Source organism: Leuciscus leuciscus, assembly GCF_965113295.1.
Source record: "Leuciscus leuciscus genome assembly, chromosome: 22".
Classification (NCBI taxonomy): domain Eukaryota; kingdom Metazoa; phylum Chordata; class Actinopteri; order Cypriniformes; family Leuciscidae; genus Leuciscus; species Leuciscus leuciscus.
In genome coordinates this window covers 19,360,996-19,377,892 of record NC_138746.1, presented here as the reverse complement: position 1 = coordinate 19,377,892, position 16,897 = coordinate 19,360,996, and the positions used below count along the sequence as shown (strand labels likewise).

The window sequence follows — 16,897 nt, the reverse complement described above, 5'->3', positions numbered from 1 at the left end:
AAGACACTGGCCCTCCAGGACTGGGGTTTAAGAGCCTTGATGTAGAAGATTATTTGTAAATTGGAAATAAAAATAAGAATGAGATTTTCAAGGGTTTGAGGGTCTACTTTGTAAGTGGGTATAATCTAAAAACACTCTGACTGCCCATTAAGAGTTAAAGGAAAATAAAATATTAATACAATTTAATAAATAAAAACAAACAAATGTCTGAGCTGATACATGCTGTTTCCCAATACAGGCTCCAAAATTAAAATAGCTTTCAAATATATTACTCTCAACCACCCCAGTCACTTTCATTATATAAACTAGCATAAACAGCTTCCTTTTCCCAATGGAAGAGATCATATAGAAACAACATGAGGGTGAGTAAATAGCAAAATATAAATTTTTGGGTGAACTACCATTCAAAAGTTGGTCATTCAAATTTGTATTTGCATTCTTTTGAAAGAAAGTCTCTTATGCTCACGAAGGCTGCACATTTATTTGAGAAATATACAGTAAAAACTATATGTAATTTTTATGTTAATATGTAATTTATTCCTGCAATGGCAAAGCTGTTTTTTTCAGCAGATCCAGTCTTCAATGTTGAAAACAGTTATGCTGCTTAATTTCTTTGGAAACTGATACATTTATTTTTTCAGGATTCTTTGATGAATAGAAAGTTGAAATGAACAATATTTAATAAAAATCGAATTGATGTTAAAGTCTTTACTGTCACTTTTGATTGATTTAATACATCCTTTCTGAGCCTTTAAATGGTGTATCTTTATGGATTATCTGAATCATAACTCCTAATGCTACATATTCCAAATCTTTGAAGTCCCCCTTTACATCCTCTTCCTCCAGAAGGATTTGATAATCCGAGGTGAAGGTTTCTGAAAAGAAATGTGGGTGTGTCCCACTTCTTCTTCTTTTTTTCTTGGAAATTAAAGCCACGAGTCCTAGGATGAGTTAGAGCAGGTTAATCTTTAAAAGAGGTGATACACATCGTTACTCTGACTGAGTCAAAACAAAACTCTTGTTATCAGCCTCTTCAACTTTGACGATTCTTATCCAGCTTTGGATTTCACTGTCATTTCGGTCTGGAAATGGAAAAATGCTACAATTGAAATAAAAGTGTAAACCTCTTAGGTACAAAATTCTTTAATAAATACTTGTTGGGAAAATCAAACAGATGTAACAAATAGAATTCAGATTCAGTATGAGCATCAGTGTATGTAGAATAATCACAGCCAGTAATGTAATGGATTTTTGGAGGCTTTTTTATACAATAATGAAACTAAAGAGTTGGTTCACCCAAAAATTCTGTCGTTATACTCACCCTCATGTCGTTCCAAACCCGTAAGAACTTCATTCATCTTTGGTACACAAATTAAGATATTTTTGATGAAATCCGAGAGCTTTCTGTCCCAACATAGACTCCAAAGTTATTTCCACTTTCAATGCCCAGAAAGGTAGTAAAGACAGTGTTAAAATAGTCCATGTGACTACAGTGATTCAACCTTAATGTTATGAAGCAACGAGAATACTTTTTGAGCACCAAATTACCCAAAAACACTTTATTCAACAAATTCTTCTCTTCCGTGTCAGTCTCCGACACTGTTCACGTGAGCACCACGATGCACGCGTGTGATGCTGATCCAGGAGCCGGCCAATAAGGAGCCAATACTGACTCTGAGCCGGCATTCTGACATGGAATCGCTGCACTGTGTTTACAACCTGAACAGCGTCAGAGACTTATAGTATTCTCGTCGCTTCATAACATTAAGGTTGAACCACTGTCACATGGACTATTTTAACAATGTCTTTACAACCTTTCTGGGGCTTGAAAGGGCCTGGGCCTTGATAGTATACGTTGCAGCCTACAAATTAATATCTTAATTAATATCTTAATTTGTGTTGCAAAGATGAATAAAGGTCTTACGGGTTTGGAACGACATAAGGGTGAGTAATTAATGACAGAATTGTAATTTTTGGGTGAACTAACCCTTTAAGGAGTGGCATGATTGAAAACGTGAATAAATCTGAATTACAGTCACATTTAGCATTATTAAATTATTTCTGTATTCTACTGTAATATTTTCTCTGCACTAAAGACACCAAATGAAATATGTGACAATGAAAAAACATAATTTTTTCCCTTCATTCGGCCACAGCAACATGCACTGATACAAATTTCCTGACCTTCCAGAAACCTTGAAGCTTGAATAATTGTATTTGATTTGAGCCCAATCAAATTTAACAGAACAGCTCATAAATAAAGGAGGAAAAAATATACCCCAGCTACCTCAAAACAAGGGAGGATTTCAGAAAACATAATTAAATCTTTACTCATAGTATTCTTTTGTAAAATGGTATTATAGTACCATTTTTTTAATATAAAATCTGATATTCAACACTATACTTAGACAGAAGATACACTTAAAACTCAAGTGTTTTAAGTTCTTGACTTGGGTCATTTCATGAAGAGACTCTGGTCCGTTTGTGGTTCAGTTTGAATTGTAGCATAATACCAAGCAATGATGTTCTGAAAACATTTAAGAAGAAGAAGTTAAATTAAAAACCAGACAGTCTGGGACACTAATAGAAACACATAATTATATCATGACTGACATTGGCTTGAAAATGCAGGTGTTGGACTTCTCCAAGGAGACGAGTGCCACTCGGACACGCAGCATATCTTTCTCCAATGAAGTACTTTAGACCTTCAGAAGTAGTGACCAGTGACAACATTTGTTGTTGATTTTTACTTTCAGCATGGTCAATGTGTCCAATCCCTAGTTGACATTCATTAGGAAAGTCACAAAAAATAACAGATAATCTATTCTTAGATGAAGACAGATCATGTAATGTTTAGAGTATTTCTTAAAAAGTCCCCACAGACTTACAGCCTGTGGCCATTTTACATATTTGTATATAAAACATTTTCTGACCAACATAAATAAAAGGAATGACATTGTTGAAAAAGAGAGCGACTGAAGGAGAGAATAAGAAAAAGTAATAATTCTAAGAATGACAATAATAAAAAGGTCACATAACTTACTCAACTCAAATATACACAGCTGTGTTTTTTCACTATTTACATATGTACATATGCATATTTTGTCTATATCTCTTTGTAATTAAAGAACTAAAATAATTTTCCCATACTGTGTGACCAAAAGGCCAAGTGTTTTGGGACAACACAATAGTGCGTTGAGTGAAGTGGCCCTCAATTTTTTTACACTTTGACTGTTCTGTTTATATGGCTGTCACGTTAAAGAACAAAAAATGAGCAATAATTTCACCTATCAAAAGCTGAATGAGAATGTATCAGTCAGAATACTCTTTTACAGTCTGGACTACGAGTACCAATTCCCAAAGACGGTTATTTTCAATAACAATAATAGAAAAAGTAAACCTTTTTTCTTAACAGTCTTAAAGGGATAGTTCATCCAAACATGAAAATTCTGTCATTATTTAGTCACCCTTATGTCATTCCAAATATCAATCTTTCTTTTTTCTGTTTATTGAAAGTGATTAAACACTGAGGCTGTCAAGTATCTTAAAAATAAATGCATCTTTGAAAAGTCTACAATAGATTTGTGTCAGGGACAAACTTCAGTTGTTATTCAATGAATATCTTGACATCCGCCCTAGATCTCCATGGTGAGAGAGGTAGAGACTGTCCGATTAATGTTTTGAGTTTGGTCTTTCCAGTAAATCGGTTGATCTTGTTCACAAACCGCTCTGAATGATTTGTTCATTAATTGGACTGATCTGATCTCAAACTCATTGAACAGTTAACAGCCCAACAGAATGTAAGATATTAGTGAATAATGATTTTTTTCCATTTAGTTTTTTCGCCATTTTTGTGTGACGAATAGACCAAAAATAGCTCCAAGAGACTTTGTATATACCATACAAATGTATTTTATGATACTTTGACGATAATTTTATGTTGTTTCTGCAGCCCTTTTGAAGCTTGAAAGTTCCTGAGCAACTTACAGTAATACACTCTTATGTAAATTTTTGTATTAAACAGAAGAAAGAAGGTCATATGGGTTTAGAGTGACACACAGGTGACCTTTTTTTGGGTGAACTAACCCTGGCTTTAAGTGTATATGTAGCATTTGTTAACAAAAACAATAAAAACCAACATCTGAGTATCATCATTAAAAATGTATATAAAAGGTGTAAGAACTGTCTTGAAGGTTCAATGAGGCACTTGAATATATATATATACCTCTGGAAGATTTAACGGCTCCTAGCACTTGACTTTGGGCAGGTCTGGACATAATCAAAAACACTTTTAAAGCTGCCTATCGCTAATTTCTCCTCAGCCCCAAGGGTCAAAAGTCTCGCCACAGTTCACAGACATAATCTCAAAGTTCAGCCTTGTGTAAAAATGTCCTTCTTTTTAAGGAAAGTGAGTGCAAGTGTAAACAAAAGAAAAGGATTTTGAAAATCATTCTTTGAAAGTCTGATTTGCTGCATTTATGTGACACAAATCCCTGTTTCATTTGACTACACGATGATAAAAAGGATGAAAAACACCAATCACACCAGCCCCAGATGCTTTCAGATCAGTCAGTGAAAAAAATACTTATGTTTTTCCAGTTTGTCTGGCTTTTTCATACATAGTGATCTTTCATGTGCTCGCTTAAGCTCTCGTTCACATTGTTCTTGCAGCGGTTGTCTTTGCTGCTGTAGTGTGTCCTGTGTGGCTGACTTTGGGCTGTAGTGTGAATAGTGTACACTGCGTCCCCTCTAGAGCACGCGAGAGATGAGCACTTATGCAGAACTACCCCTCTGTCGCTCTCTTCATCTCCCTCTTCCTCCTCTTCCTCTCGCTCAGCTCCGTCTCCAACCCGATCCAGAGGGTAAAGCAGGTTCTTGTTCTCCTGCAGCGGGTCCGTGTTGTCTCTGTGAGGTGTGCGAGCGCTCAGTAGTGTCCCGCGCTGGTTGTTGATGCTTTCCTCCATCTGCGTGTCCTCTCTTTGTCTCGCTTTCCTGCGTCTCCAGAACCACCACACGCACACGATGACACATGAGATCCATAATACCACAAACAACACACACAGCAACGGGATGAGGTAACCTGTAGAGAGAGAGACAAAAATCATTTATTTGATCAACAAATACAGTAAAAAATATTAAATATTATTCCCATTTAAAATGTCATTTATTCCTGTGATGCCAAAGCTGCATTTTCAGCATCATTACTCTAGTTTTTAGTGTCACATTATCCTGCAGAAATAATTATATTATGCTGATTTGCTGCTCAGGAAACATTTCTTATTATCAATGTTGAAAACAGTTGTAACATTGTCTTTTGTAACATCGTAAATGTCTTTGTCACATTTTATCAATTTAATGCATCGTTGCTGAATAAAAAAAGCATACTGACCCTAAACTTTTGAATGGCAACATAAGAAAAAGGATTGAAAGAGTGAGAAAGGATGAGCCGGTGAAAAGAGAAAGGATCTCACTCACCAGCTTGGGGACGCGGGTCCTGAGTGTCAACTCTGACCTCTCTCACAGCCAACAGTAACGTGCTGTTGTGAAGTTTGGACAGAACATCAATGATGGAGCGGACAACATCCTGTATATGAGCTCGTCCCTCAACAAAGCTGTTTTGCTCATATGACTGAGGAAAACAAAAGAGAGAGAATAAAAAAGAGCAAATGAAAATGTGCAGACTCAAGTCATTTCTCTCAGCTTTAGTCCTGATGTTTTACTTAGACACCCACTTTGTAACAGAACAGTACTGTCAAACTAATTAGAGCGAACCATATTACAACACTAATTAAACATAATTATATCACTTGTTGGGAAACTCAAAAACAACAACAGAGTCAATGTACTGCTATTTGGCCCTAAAAAGACAGTACACAAATGTATAGTTACACAGTCACATAAAAGAAAACAACAACTAAGAGCCACATAGTTAAGGTACAGATTTAGCAGACACAACCTTACTATTGAAACAGGCAATCACAGAATACAGATTGCGACATCCAGGAAAAGGTTCAACCACAAATTAAACCGATAAAACACACATAGGATTATGTAACACGCAACGAAAAATTCCTTATCCTATTAGGATAACTACAAAGGGAAAATCGAATTTGAACCAGGATATAAACAAAGTAATAAGATTTTTTTTTATCCTCTTTGGTTTTCATAAGAAAGCACTCTAAAATTTAAACTGAATAACTAGATAAAAGTAGAGTCAGAGAAAAGAGGAGGAATGATGGGGACATGTTGGAATGACTAAGGAAGAAAGACAGCATAAATTATGTAGCCTACTGTTTGCCTTCAAGTTATGTCAGAGTGACTACTAAGAGGAATTTAGAGTAAAAATAATTGAAATGAAATAATTTAATAATCAGAAATGAAAGAAGTAAGACCTGACTGAGCAAGTTATTCACCTTTCCCTTAAATTTCATGACCAGCCACATGTAATTTTTCTGTGGTAATAGTCAGAGTATAACCACACTGGATTCAACAGGGGACGTCCCAGTGCTGAGTTTAAAACATCAGCACAAAGCAAAGTCTTATGAGAGCTCAAACCATAAAAGGTTTCCGCTCCTTTTCCGGAAATCTTTCAATGTTACAACATAAATCTTGAGAGCATTACAACATCACAGAAAGAGTAGAACTAAGATTCTGGCCATTAAGGGCTTAAAGTAGAGGACCAGACCTTTCCCCAAGATTACTACAGCAATGGTCTCAGAGCGAGTGAAGGAGAAAGAGAGAGAGAGAAAGAGGAGAGGGTGTAGAGCAGGACAGGTGAGGTATGTTAAAGATGAAAAGCTGGATTTTTTTTTTCTTTTTTTTTTCTGTGAAACAAACATTTAGATAAAGTCTTGATTTAAAAAAAAAAAGAATAAAATTTTACAAGCACTCTTTTGAAGCCATTTGACTGATTTAAAGTGCCTTTTTTGAAGGAATGCAAACTGGAAGACAGGCAGGGAAATGTTTTAAAGCAGAAACGAGATGGAAAGAGAGAAATAAACACTCCAAAGTGAAGGAAAACAGATGTGATGGTTTCAGGAAGAGCGTGTTACAGGATGAAAATTTCAGTGTGTTCATACACACTGTTTTATGCTGCATTCAAGAAATGTTAGAGTGATTGCTTATACGAGACGAGTCCACATAAATGTAACCACAGTTGTGTTTAGCAGAAGGAAACTTAAGCAGGCCCAACTTTCCAAGTTGGAGGCGTGTCCATTAATAGCAGATGCTAATTGATCATAAAAAACTTTTACTATTTAGTTAAGAATAGAGATCAGACTTGCGACATACTACTCATTTAGACTTTTTTCTGTGCCACACAAGACAAAAAACAGATCAGAAAAGATCAGTTAAAGTGCAAAAGATACAGTAAAGTGCAGTATCTATTTATTGTCATGTGAAAACTAAAATGTTACAAAAATCTTCATTGTTAACATTTTTCCTTAGCTTGTTACCAGTGTTTTTATGTTGTATGTCAAGACGTGTTGCTTTTTTTCTTAGCAGCTCTGAGATTGAACATGGGTACCGGGCTTGTTTACAACCGATGAGGTCATTTCATAGGATTAAAGACTGATGGTTGAAGAGAGTGAGCTCACCATAGCAACCTCCACGGCATTACGGCTGGACGGTGATTGGTCACAAAGAATGGAAAGGGTGTGGTCTTTGGCCAGGGTTCGTGTGATTGGCAGATACGTTAGCTCTGCGCAAACACCTTCAGCAGTTGTGCCCTGTTAAACAATCCCACAAACATGCCACAAATGTTGGTGTTTTGGTTGGAAATCATGTTTATGTGAGTTAATAAGATGTGTGTGTCTTTCAATACTTTCAGCATTTACTAAATGAAAACCTCTTACCTGCGGGACACTGTCAGAGTCAAATACAAGTGTAACATGAGCACAGTTATCATCTCGGTAGCTGTTGTTGGGTAGGCACCGAGTGCTGATGGGCTGTAGTAGACGTTCAGAGGTGGAGCATATTCCCAGCTGACTGCAGGGTGGACGAAGGCAAGACAGGAAATGATGCGCTACACACTCCTGTCCTAGTGGACACAGGGGGCGCTGTGGCTCACCAGAGTCTGACTGCAACATGCAGGGCTGACGACCACAACGCACCTGCGGTCACAATAAAAAAAAAAAAACTCTAAATGAAGAATCTATATATAGATAAAAATAAATAATTAATAAAATAATTCATGTATGTTGGTGAGATTGATATTTTAAGTTTGTGAGATGCATTTTAACCTTTTTAACTCCTTCCAACAATACAATTTTACACTGAATGTGACTACAATTGGACAGTAAGATTAGGTTGGTACAGTAGCACAGTCTGAGGTAGATCATAGGACTCACTTTAGTGCATTTGATGTTTCCGTTCATGCACTGACAGCTGTTGCACCCATCCTCCCAACGATCACCGTGAAGAAGCTGCAACCCCGAGCGATCGCATGCCTTTCCAACACCAATGACTACAGATGACAAGAGATGGAGAGGAACACAGAGAAAGAAAGAGAGATCAGATCTTGAAAGTTGCAGTACTGTTCAAAAGTTTGGGGTCAGTAATTTTTTTTTCTAAAATTAATACTTTTATTCAGTAGGGATGCATTAACTTGACAGCAAAATACATTTCACATACATTTTGTAAAATACGAATCAAAAATTCCTTCCACAAAAATATGAAACAGCACAACTTTTTAAATATTGATAATAATTATATGTGTTTATTGAGCAGCAAATCAGCATATTAGAATAATTTCTAAGGAGCATGTGACACTGAAGACTGGAGAAATGATGCAAAAAATTCAGCTTTGCATCACAGGAATAAAAATATATTAAAATAGAAAACAGTTAACATTTTAAATAACTTTAAATTATATATTGTATATGAGTGATTTTAATTAATTACTAATTATAAAAATTTTCTTAATGTGGGAGGGACAATGAAACATTTCGCTGAATGTATCAGTGACGTATCAATGTGTTTTTGTTGAACACATATTTCATTTTTTCCCCACAAACACTGATGGAGTCCATGCAGTACTACCACAGACCCTTGTTGAACTTTGTTGAAACAGGCAATTTAGTCTGGTCCAGTTTTGTTTGGCTCAAGTTAAGGTGTGTTCACACAGCACGAGTAGACAGCAAAGATTTTCAACACTTCATTTCTCATAATGCAAACAAGTAGGGTGGTCTGTCAGTGGGAACTCACACTCCTGGCAGCGTGGTCCAGCTCGTCCCACTGGGCACAGACAGCGATATCCATTAATCTCATCCACACATGTGGCTCCATACGAACAGGGAGAGGACTGACACTCATCTATGTCTGAGATCGAGTGAGAGACAGAAGTAGAGAGAGTGTGTTAAAGTCGCAATGTAACGAAAGTAGTGATTTTTTTTGTTTTCATTTAGAAAATAGATTTGAATTTCCATTTAAAGTTTTAAAGGTTAAGTGTGTGATTTTTGCACCACTAGTTGCACTAAATGGAACAGACCGCATTAGTGTACGCTCACTTTTTAAGTGGTGTTGGTTATGGAAATATTTTCGATACATTTTTCCTATTGTGATTTAAAAAAAAGACTTTGTTAAAGCGCTATAAGCCATGAACCAAGCCAACCAGCTATGAGGTGAATCACAACATTACAAACTTTTATTTGAAGCAAAAAAGTATTTGAAAAAAGACAAAGGTACAAGACTGTGGTCCGTGTACATTCACCTGGTTCATTAGTTTTTCGATTTAATATTAAAAGTAGAAAAATTAGAAAACGGCTCATCATACAGCAGTCATAACTTTTATTTTAGACAGCACGCTGAGTTTTGAACAAGCTGAAATCAAATTAATTAATGCTATTGCAAAATAAAGCCACAGCATTAAACAGTTTGTAAATACATCTAAATACCACTTCGGGAATTCAATACTTTTTTGGTTGATTGATTCTGATTTAATTTGATAGGTAACAGCTTATTGTCTTATTATTCTAATTGAATTAAATTTAAGAATTTAGCATAAAAGATGACAAATGCATTTAAAAAGCTTAGAATAATTGCCCTTATAAAGGTAAAATATGCCCCTGAAAAAGAACAATTGAGGGGGCAAATTTGCCCCATAATAGGAAAGTTAATTTCTGATACTGCTAGATGATACATATAAAATACTCTTCTGTTCTCTGGCTTTATTGTTGAAGGTGTCATTTCAGGGTTTTGATATCTTCCTGCAGCTGAGAGAGCCCTTCCTGGACCTGTATTATATATTGTATTATAATTGCTATTTAATATTACCCCTAACTAGGAGTGCTAGGATCCGCTCCGTGCTGTCCAGTGGGTCACACAGCTTTGCCACACAGATTTTGATAGTTGGAAAACTAAATAAAACTAGCAGTGTGCCAAAGTAGGCTGATGGGTAATGTAAGTGCAGATGCGAGGTAGCCTGCATTAATATTTCTGAAATAATCAGCTAATATTTCTCTGGCACATATAGGTTGTCGAACCCATGCCTATAGAGAAGAAAAACCTTTCTAGGCCCAAACGGACAGACTGTATACTTAACAGAAAGAACTGCGATCCCATGAAGCATTGTGAATGACAATCAAATTAAAAACGATGGTAAAATATAAAACTATTATTTATAATATATTTTAAGTTTACTGCAAAATATTTTATATATGCAAATATTTAAGTATTTCAGAGCATAAGGAGACATACTTTATTTTAAACATTCCACTTGTAAACTAATATTTAATGTTTTTATATTTGTTTATTAATTGAAATAGTAAAATAATTTTATGGTAAGTACTTTATCTTACATTTTTAACAATAAAACACTTTAAGGATTTTTTTCCTGTCATGAATTCATAGTTCTTGCTGTATCATTGAATCATGTTTACAGATACAGTATGTGCAGATGTATTCACTCACTTATGCGACAGTCAGGCCCTGCAAATCCAGGTGCGCACTCACAACGAAACCAGTTGACCCCGTCCACACACTGTCCCCCATTATAACTGCACAGAGAGAGAGGGACAGAGAGATGGCATCTGAGTAAAACATACTCGATCTTAACTGACAAGCTTACCAAGATAAAGATGCTACAGACGCATTAACTAGTAGGCCCTCAGCAGGCATTTAGACATTTATATTCTATCTCCCTAAGAGCAGGGCTGCCAACTCTCACGCATTGAGCGTGAGACTCACGCAATTGACACTTTTCACACGCTCTCACGCCACACATCCATTTTCTCACGCACAGAAAAATTGCGGAGCAAAGAGGTACTTTTAATATTAAACTAATTATCAGCTCTTAGATTCCGTCAATTGTATTACTAAATTCAGACAAAAATACGTTTGGCGCTTGTAAATGTGACGTGACAGATCGCTGAGCGCCTCAGTTCAAGTGCACGTGAACCGATCATCTGTTACTTTTTTATTTAAAGATGCAGTACAACTTACCGAAAGTATACATAATATCGACCAATTAGTGTTTTTAAACCACGGAAAGAGGTCAATATATAATAGCAGGAGAACAATTATGTCACATAACGTTACATTTACCTCAGGAAAGCCATTTAATGACCATAGCATGTTAATTGAATAGAAAAAAAAGCTAGAGAGGAGATTTTGCTGAGCACTATATTACATATTTATTATATTTTTACTTATGTCATTAAATAATTGTTATTATAACAAAAACTGCATTATATTTAATTTCATTTGTTATTTTTAACCTCTAATAATACCAGCAGATTGGGCCCTCTATGTTTACAGCATTAGGTGAGATTATTTTTTTAAATAAAATTTAAAATAAACATGTATCCAAAGTAGTCAATATTGAATCAAAATCGGAATCAAATCACAAGAATGGAATTGAAATCTTGAAATTTTTGTCAAGCAATAATAAAAACTGTATCCTACCAGTCATTGTACAATGTAAACATTGTAACATGTTGTCACTAAACTTCAGAAAATTCTATTTAGTTACCAAATGTTTTGACAATCACAATTACACTTATTGTGATGCAATATTTGTTTTTACATACCCCCCCAACAAAAATCTCACTCCAAGCTAAACTCAAAAGTTGGCAGCCCTGTAAGAGACTCACTAAGTTCTGCCAAAGTTTTGTGAATGACAAGCTCAGTAGTTTGCGTGAGTGATTGTTATGTTTTTTTGCTCTCCTTTCTGTACTTTTCTTCACTTACTTTATCTATTGCATCACTTACCAGGGATGAGGGTTGCAGTCATCAACATCTGAAAACAGAATGAAAACATCTCATGAAGGCAGAACTACCAGAGGATATATCAAAACTAGACCTGTCAGGGCAAATCACAGCCTGCCAGCACACCTAAAGCCCAATCAAAGCTATACATGTGGGAGTAAATCACAATTAAACATGCTCAAGGTTTTAGTTAGCTGATATTTTTGGAAAAGAGAGTAAGCTAGGGGGACACAGATAAGTGGGCCTGGTCTTACCCTGAGCACAGATAGGCCCCGTCCATCCTTCCTTACAGACGCAAGTGAAGACGCTGCCCCCTCCAATGCAAGTCCCGCCATTTAGACACGGACCAGATTCACATGAGCTGTTCGTGGCTAAAAAGAAAGAGAGAGAGATAGTGAGAAAGATACAGACTAAATGAGTTCAGCATGGAGGTGTTTTGGTTTCTATCTCACCCGTGCTACAGGTACTGCCACCCCAACCGGAAGGACACACACATCGGAATGAGTCTCCATGATCGTGGCACGTTCCTCCATTAGCACATGTACTGGAATCACACTGATTGTCTCCTGTAACAACAAGTTCACTTTGAGTGCAGGCACGGACAGTTAGATGCTTTAAAAGAAAATACATTTATACATTCACTTACGTGAGTTACACGTCTTTCCTTTCCAATTGTCAGTGCAGCGACAGTAGAAATCATTCAACAGATCGATACAAAAACCTCCATTTAGACAAGGGTCACCGCTACACTCATTCACCTCTGAAGGAGAACATTATAAGATTTAAGATATATAAGATTACATATAGAACATTATAAATAATGCTAAATTCAAGAGGACTCGGATCAATATTGCCAAATCTCACTACAAAAACAAACAACCTGGATAGAAGACACTGTAATGTGTACTGTATATTTTGTTATGTTCCCTTATGGTTTCGTTTTAATTCTGTTTGCTCTGTTCCTGTTTGCCTTAGTTCTGTTTAGTCCCACACCTGTTCCGTTTGTTCTTTGTCTGGTATCGTTAATGTGGTTGTGTTAAGCTATTCTCTTGCGATCTCCTGAGTTTTCTGATTTGGATTAAAGACTGTTTTGTTTCTCCACTCCTACGTGCGCTTTATTACACCCAAACAGATTTTTGCGGCTTTTTTCTTTCTTTTTTTCCTCTCCCCTCACAACTAGACCTACCTGCCATGCAACTACTATGGAGCAGAACGACCGTTCTCTGGAGGATCACACAAGACACTTTTTGAATTTGGCATGCCTAACACTATCCAGACTGCTCGCTGAGGCTGATGCTGTAAAAAATGCAGAGCGAGTGCTCCAGTTAGTCCAAGGCACGCCTCCCAGGGAACGGTCCTCGAGAGGATTCCACCGCTTTTGTGGAGTGGGTACTAGTGAACATTGGAACACTGTGCATCGCCGTGGGACTGCTTGTGGAGTAAGAGGGCATGGAGGAAAGCACCGCCCACACGCAGCTGGCCTTTGCATATCATTTTGATGATTTGGAAGAGGATATTTCCCTAACTCTCCCATCCCAGTAGGTGCCGGTCAGCTCCAAGTCTCCTGTGTCTCTGCTGGTCCCACCCAGCTCGAAATCTCCTCTGTCTCCAGAGTTCCCATCAAGCCTCTCTCTCCCGTCTCCTCTTCCAAAATCACTAAGTTCCTTGGCCACGTCTCTGCTGGTTCCCTTCAGCCCCTTCGACTCCTCCTCTGACACCACTCTATTGTGTGAATTTGCCTCGGGTCTTCCGGTCTCCAGCTCCACCCAGTCAAGAGGATTCCCTAGCTTCGCCTCCAACCGTCATTCCCGTCACTCCACCTGTCGACCTGTCGGCTTCACCTTGGCTCCTCCCTCCCTCGGCTTCACCAGATGGCTCCTTCATCCCTCCGGCTGCGCCTTGGTTAGACGTGACCCTGCCTGTGCCACAGACTTACGGGCCTTCAGCTACGCTTTCGTACCTCCACCCCTTCGGAGCTGTCGGGCTCCACCTTCCCTCCGGCTTCGCCTTGGTCCTCAGTCCCAACGGCTCCGCCTCAGTCCTCTGGCACCCTGGCACCCTGGCTCCACCTCGGACGCACATCGCTACGGTTCCGCCTTTGTCGCCTAAGCCATCCGTGTCGTTTGGTTCCATCTGCTCTCCGTCTTCGCCTTGGGCTCCACCACCATCATTTCCATCAGTCGTCCCCCCGGTGTCGACAGCCCAATTACCACCATGGCTCCTCCCTCCCTCGACTCTGCCATGGGCCTTCATCCTGGCTGTGGTCTGGGTCCCCGCCTGGCTCCTGCACCATCATCGCCACCCTGGTTTCACCTGCCTCTTGGGGCGCGAACTGTTATGTGTATATTCCGTTATGTTCTGTTTTGGTTTTGTTTTCACTCTGTTTGATCTGTTCCTGTTTGCCTTAGTTCTTTAGTTAGTTTCCCTGGTTGTTTATCAGTTACCACACCTGTTCCGTTCCATCCTTGATTACATTCCCTATGTATTTAACCCGTGTTTTGTTCAGTTCTTTGACCAGTATCGTCAATGCTAATGTGGTTGTGTTAAGTTATTCTTCTGCGATCTCCTGAGTTTTCTTTTTTGGATTTATTAAAGACTGTTTTGTTTCTCCATTCAAAATGCACTTTATTACAATATTCTTTTAAATTTTGCCACAGTAAAATAAGCTGCAACAGATTTTTTGCTTCCTAGGAGTTTGACTTGCATAAAGTTGCATAAAACATAGTTATTACGAGAATAATTGCCATCTTAAAAGTGTTTTTTTAATAAATATATCATTTTACAAAACATTTTTTTATGTAATTTATTCCTGTGATGGCAAAGCTGAATTTACCTGTCACACAATTCCTCAGTCAGAAATCATTCTAATATGTTGAAACATTTCTTATTATTTTCAGTGTTGATAACAGTTGTGCAACTTAATATTTTTGTGGAAACCCTGATATATTTGTGAATCATTTTTGGAAAGAATAGAAAATTTAATAGAAATCAATAGAAATGTGTCCTTTCTGATTAAAAGTATTATTATTATTATTATTTTTAAATCTTATTGACCACAAACTTTTAAATGGCAGTGTTCAAATGACTATCTAAATCAATGAATAAATCTCTCTCTCTCATAGGACTGCTACACTACTCCACTAATGTAAGAGACAATAGTTATATAGAGCTGATATTTTTACCCAGCTCACAGACTTGACCATCAAAGCCATCAGGACAGACACAGCGAAAGGAGTCGATGTCATCAATGCATGTTCCTCCGCTGTGACAAGGTGATGATTCACAGTCATTTATATCTGAGAGAGAAAGCAGAAAAGAATGTTGCTTGTATGTTTATATTGAAGGTTTAATAATATTGTGTGTATGTGGATGTGTGTAATATTACTCACTCTCATGACAGTAAGTGCCAGTGAATCCTGGTTGGCAGGCACAGGTGAAGTTTCCTTCTGACTGGCTGATGCAGCGCCCATGCGGACCACACACATTCGATAAGATGTGCCGTACCGCTTTTGCTGTGCCATTGGTCGTCACGGCAATAGTACAGCTGTCAATCACTAATAGGAAAAACAAAACAAGATTAAACAAAGATTGTCATTAATGTTTGTGTGTAATAACAGGATCTTTGAAAGAGTAATAAAAAATTTTTTCTTAAATATAATCTTGTTGTTGCCAGCACCATGCTCTACTACTTGGTACAGGAACACATCATAACATAAATTTGATCAGACCTTCAGTGAGGTCATTTGTCTACCTTGGCAGGTGCTGGTCTTGCAGTGGTCTCGTAGCTGACTGCATGTTTTCCCCTCATATTCATCTGTGCAGGCGCAGTAAAAATCTCCCTGTAAAGAGCGACACTGGGCTTTATTCTGACACGGGTTTGGAGTGCATAGATCCACCTGCACCTACAGAGAGAGTGAGAGAATGAGAGAGGCAATTAGTAATTGAGGAAGAGAAAGTTTTTTGTGTGCACATGGAATTATTGACCTCACCTCACAGTTAGTTCCAGTGTATCCGTACAGACACTCACACTCATAGCCCATGGCTAGCGAACGGCACCGTGCATCATTTTGACATGGGGAGCTTGCACACCTGCTCTGCTGCACTTCACAGTGTCTTCCCATGAATCCCGGCTGGCACTGGCACACATAACCATGACGACCATCCTAACAAATACACACAAAGGTGGAGATGATTCACAGGTGTGCAGGGCAGAGGCCCAAGCAAGCTTGTAAAACTTAGATATTAAGATCTACTCTGATATAAATCTCATTCCATTGTTTTTTCTTAACGGGATAATTCACCCAAAACTGAAAAAAGAAAGTGACTTACTTTCTTCTGCGGAACACAAGAAAGATTTTTTGAAGAATGTTGGAAACTAAAAAGTTTTGGTGCACACTGACTTCCATTGTGTGGCCAAAAAACACACCAAGACATTTCTCAGAATATCTTATTTTATGTTCCACAAAAGAACTATAAACAGTATTGCGCTTAAATAAACCAGATTGTGCATGATTAATGAAAAAGATCCAGGTTTTTGTACCGATATACAGTGCACAAAAGCTAGAATGTCTAGAAAGTAATGCCAAATAAAACAAGAATATGCCCACCTGACAGGTTCCTCCATTCTGACACTGACCGTAACAGCTGTTGACATCTGTGAAATAATCATTAACACAATCAACATAACATTCTG

General features: G+C 37.8%; 1 protein-coding gene across 2 annotated transcripts in view; it reads right to left on the bottom strand.

Annotated features, from left to right (window-relative positions):
- Positions 1 to 1,127: 1,127 nt before the first annotated feature.
- Positions 1,128 to 16,897, bottom strand: part of jag2a (jagged canonical Notch ligand 2a) — a 44,480-nt gene continuing 28,710 nt past the window's right edge. For both annotated transcript variants that reach the window (XM_082154269.1, XM_082154270.1), the window contains 16 exons: positions 16,812 to 16,858; positions 16,194 to 16,367; positions 15,956 to 16,106; positions 15,594 to 15,758; positions 15,387 to 15,500; positions 12,851 to 12,964; positions 12,657 to 12,770; positions 12,459 to 12,575; positions 12,208 to 12,235; positions 10,909 to 10,994; positions 9,205 to 9,318; positions 8,349 to 8,464; positions 7,854 to 8,111; positions 7,596 to 7,727; positions 5,476 to 5,629; positions 1,128 to 5,080 (listed from right to left, as the gene is read on the bottom strand). In XM_082154269.1, coding sequence (XP_082010395.1) covers positions 4,614 to 5,080; positions 5,476 to 5,629; positions 7,596 to 7,727; positions 7,854 to 8,111; positions 8,349 to 8,464; positions 9,205 to 9,318; positions 10,909 to 10,994; positions 12,208 to 12,235; positions 12,459 to 12,575; positions 12,657 to 12,770; positions 12,851 to 12,964; positions 15,387 to 15,500; positions 15,594 to 15,758; positions 15,956 to 16,106; positions 16,194 to 16,367; positions 16,812 to 16,858 — 2,351 coding nt within the window. In that variant the 3' untranslated portion in view covers positions 1,128 to 4,613. The remainder of the gene's footprint in view (positions 5,081 to 5,475; positions 5,630 to 7,595; positions 7,728 to 7,853; positions 8,112 to 8,348; positions 8,465 to 9,204; positions 9,319 to 10,908; positions 10,995 to 12,207; positions 12,236 to 12,458; positions 12,576 to 12,656; positions 12,771 to 12,850; positions 12,965 to 15,386; positions 15,501 to 15,593; positions 15,759 to 15,955; positions 16,107 to 16,193; positions 16,368 to 16,811; positions 16,859 to 16,897) is intronic.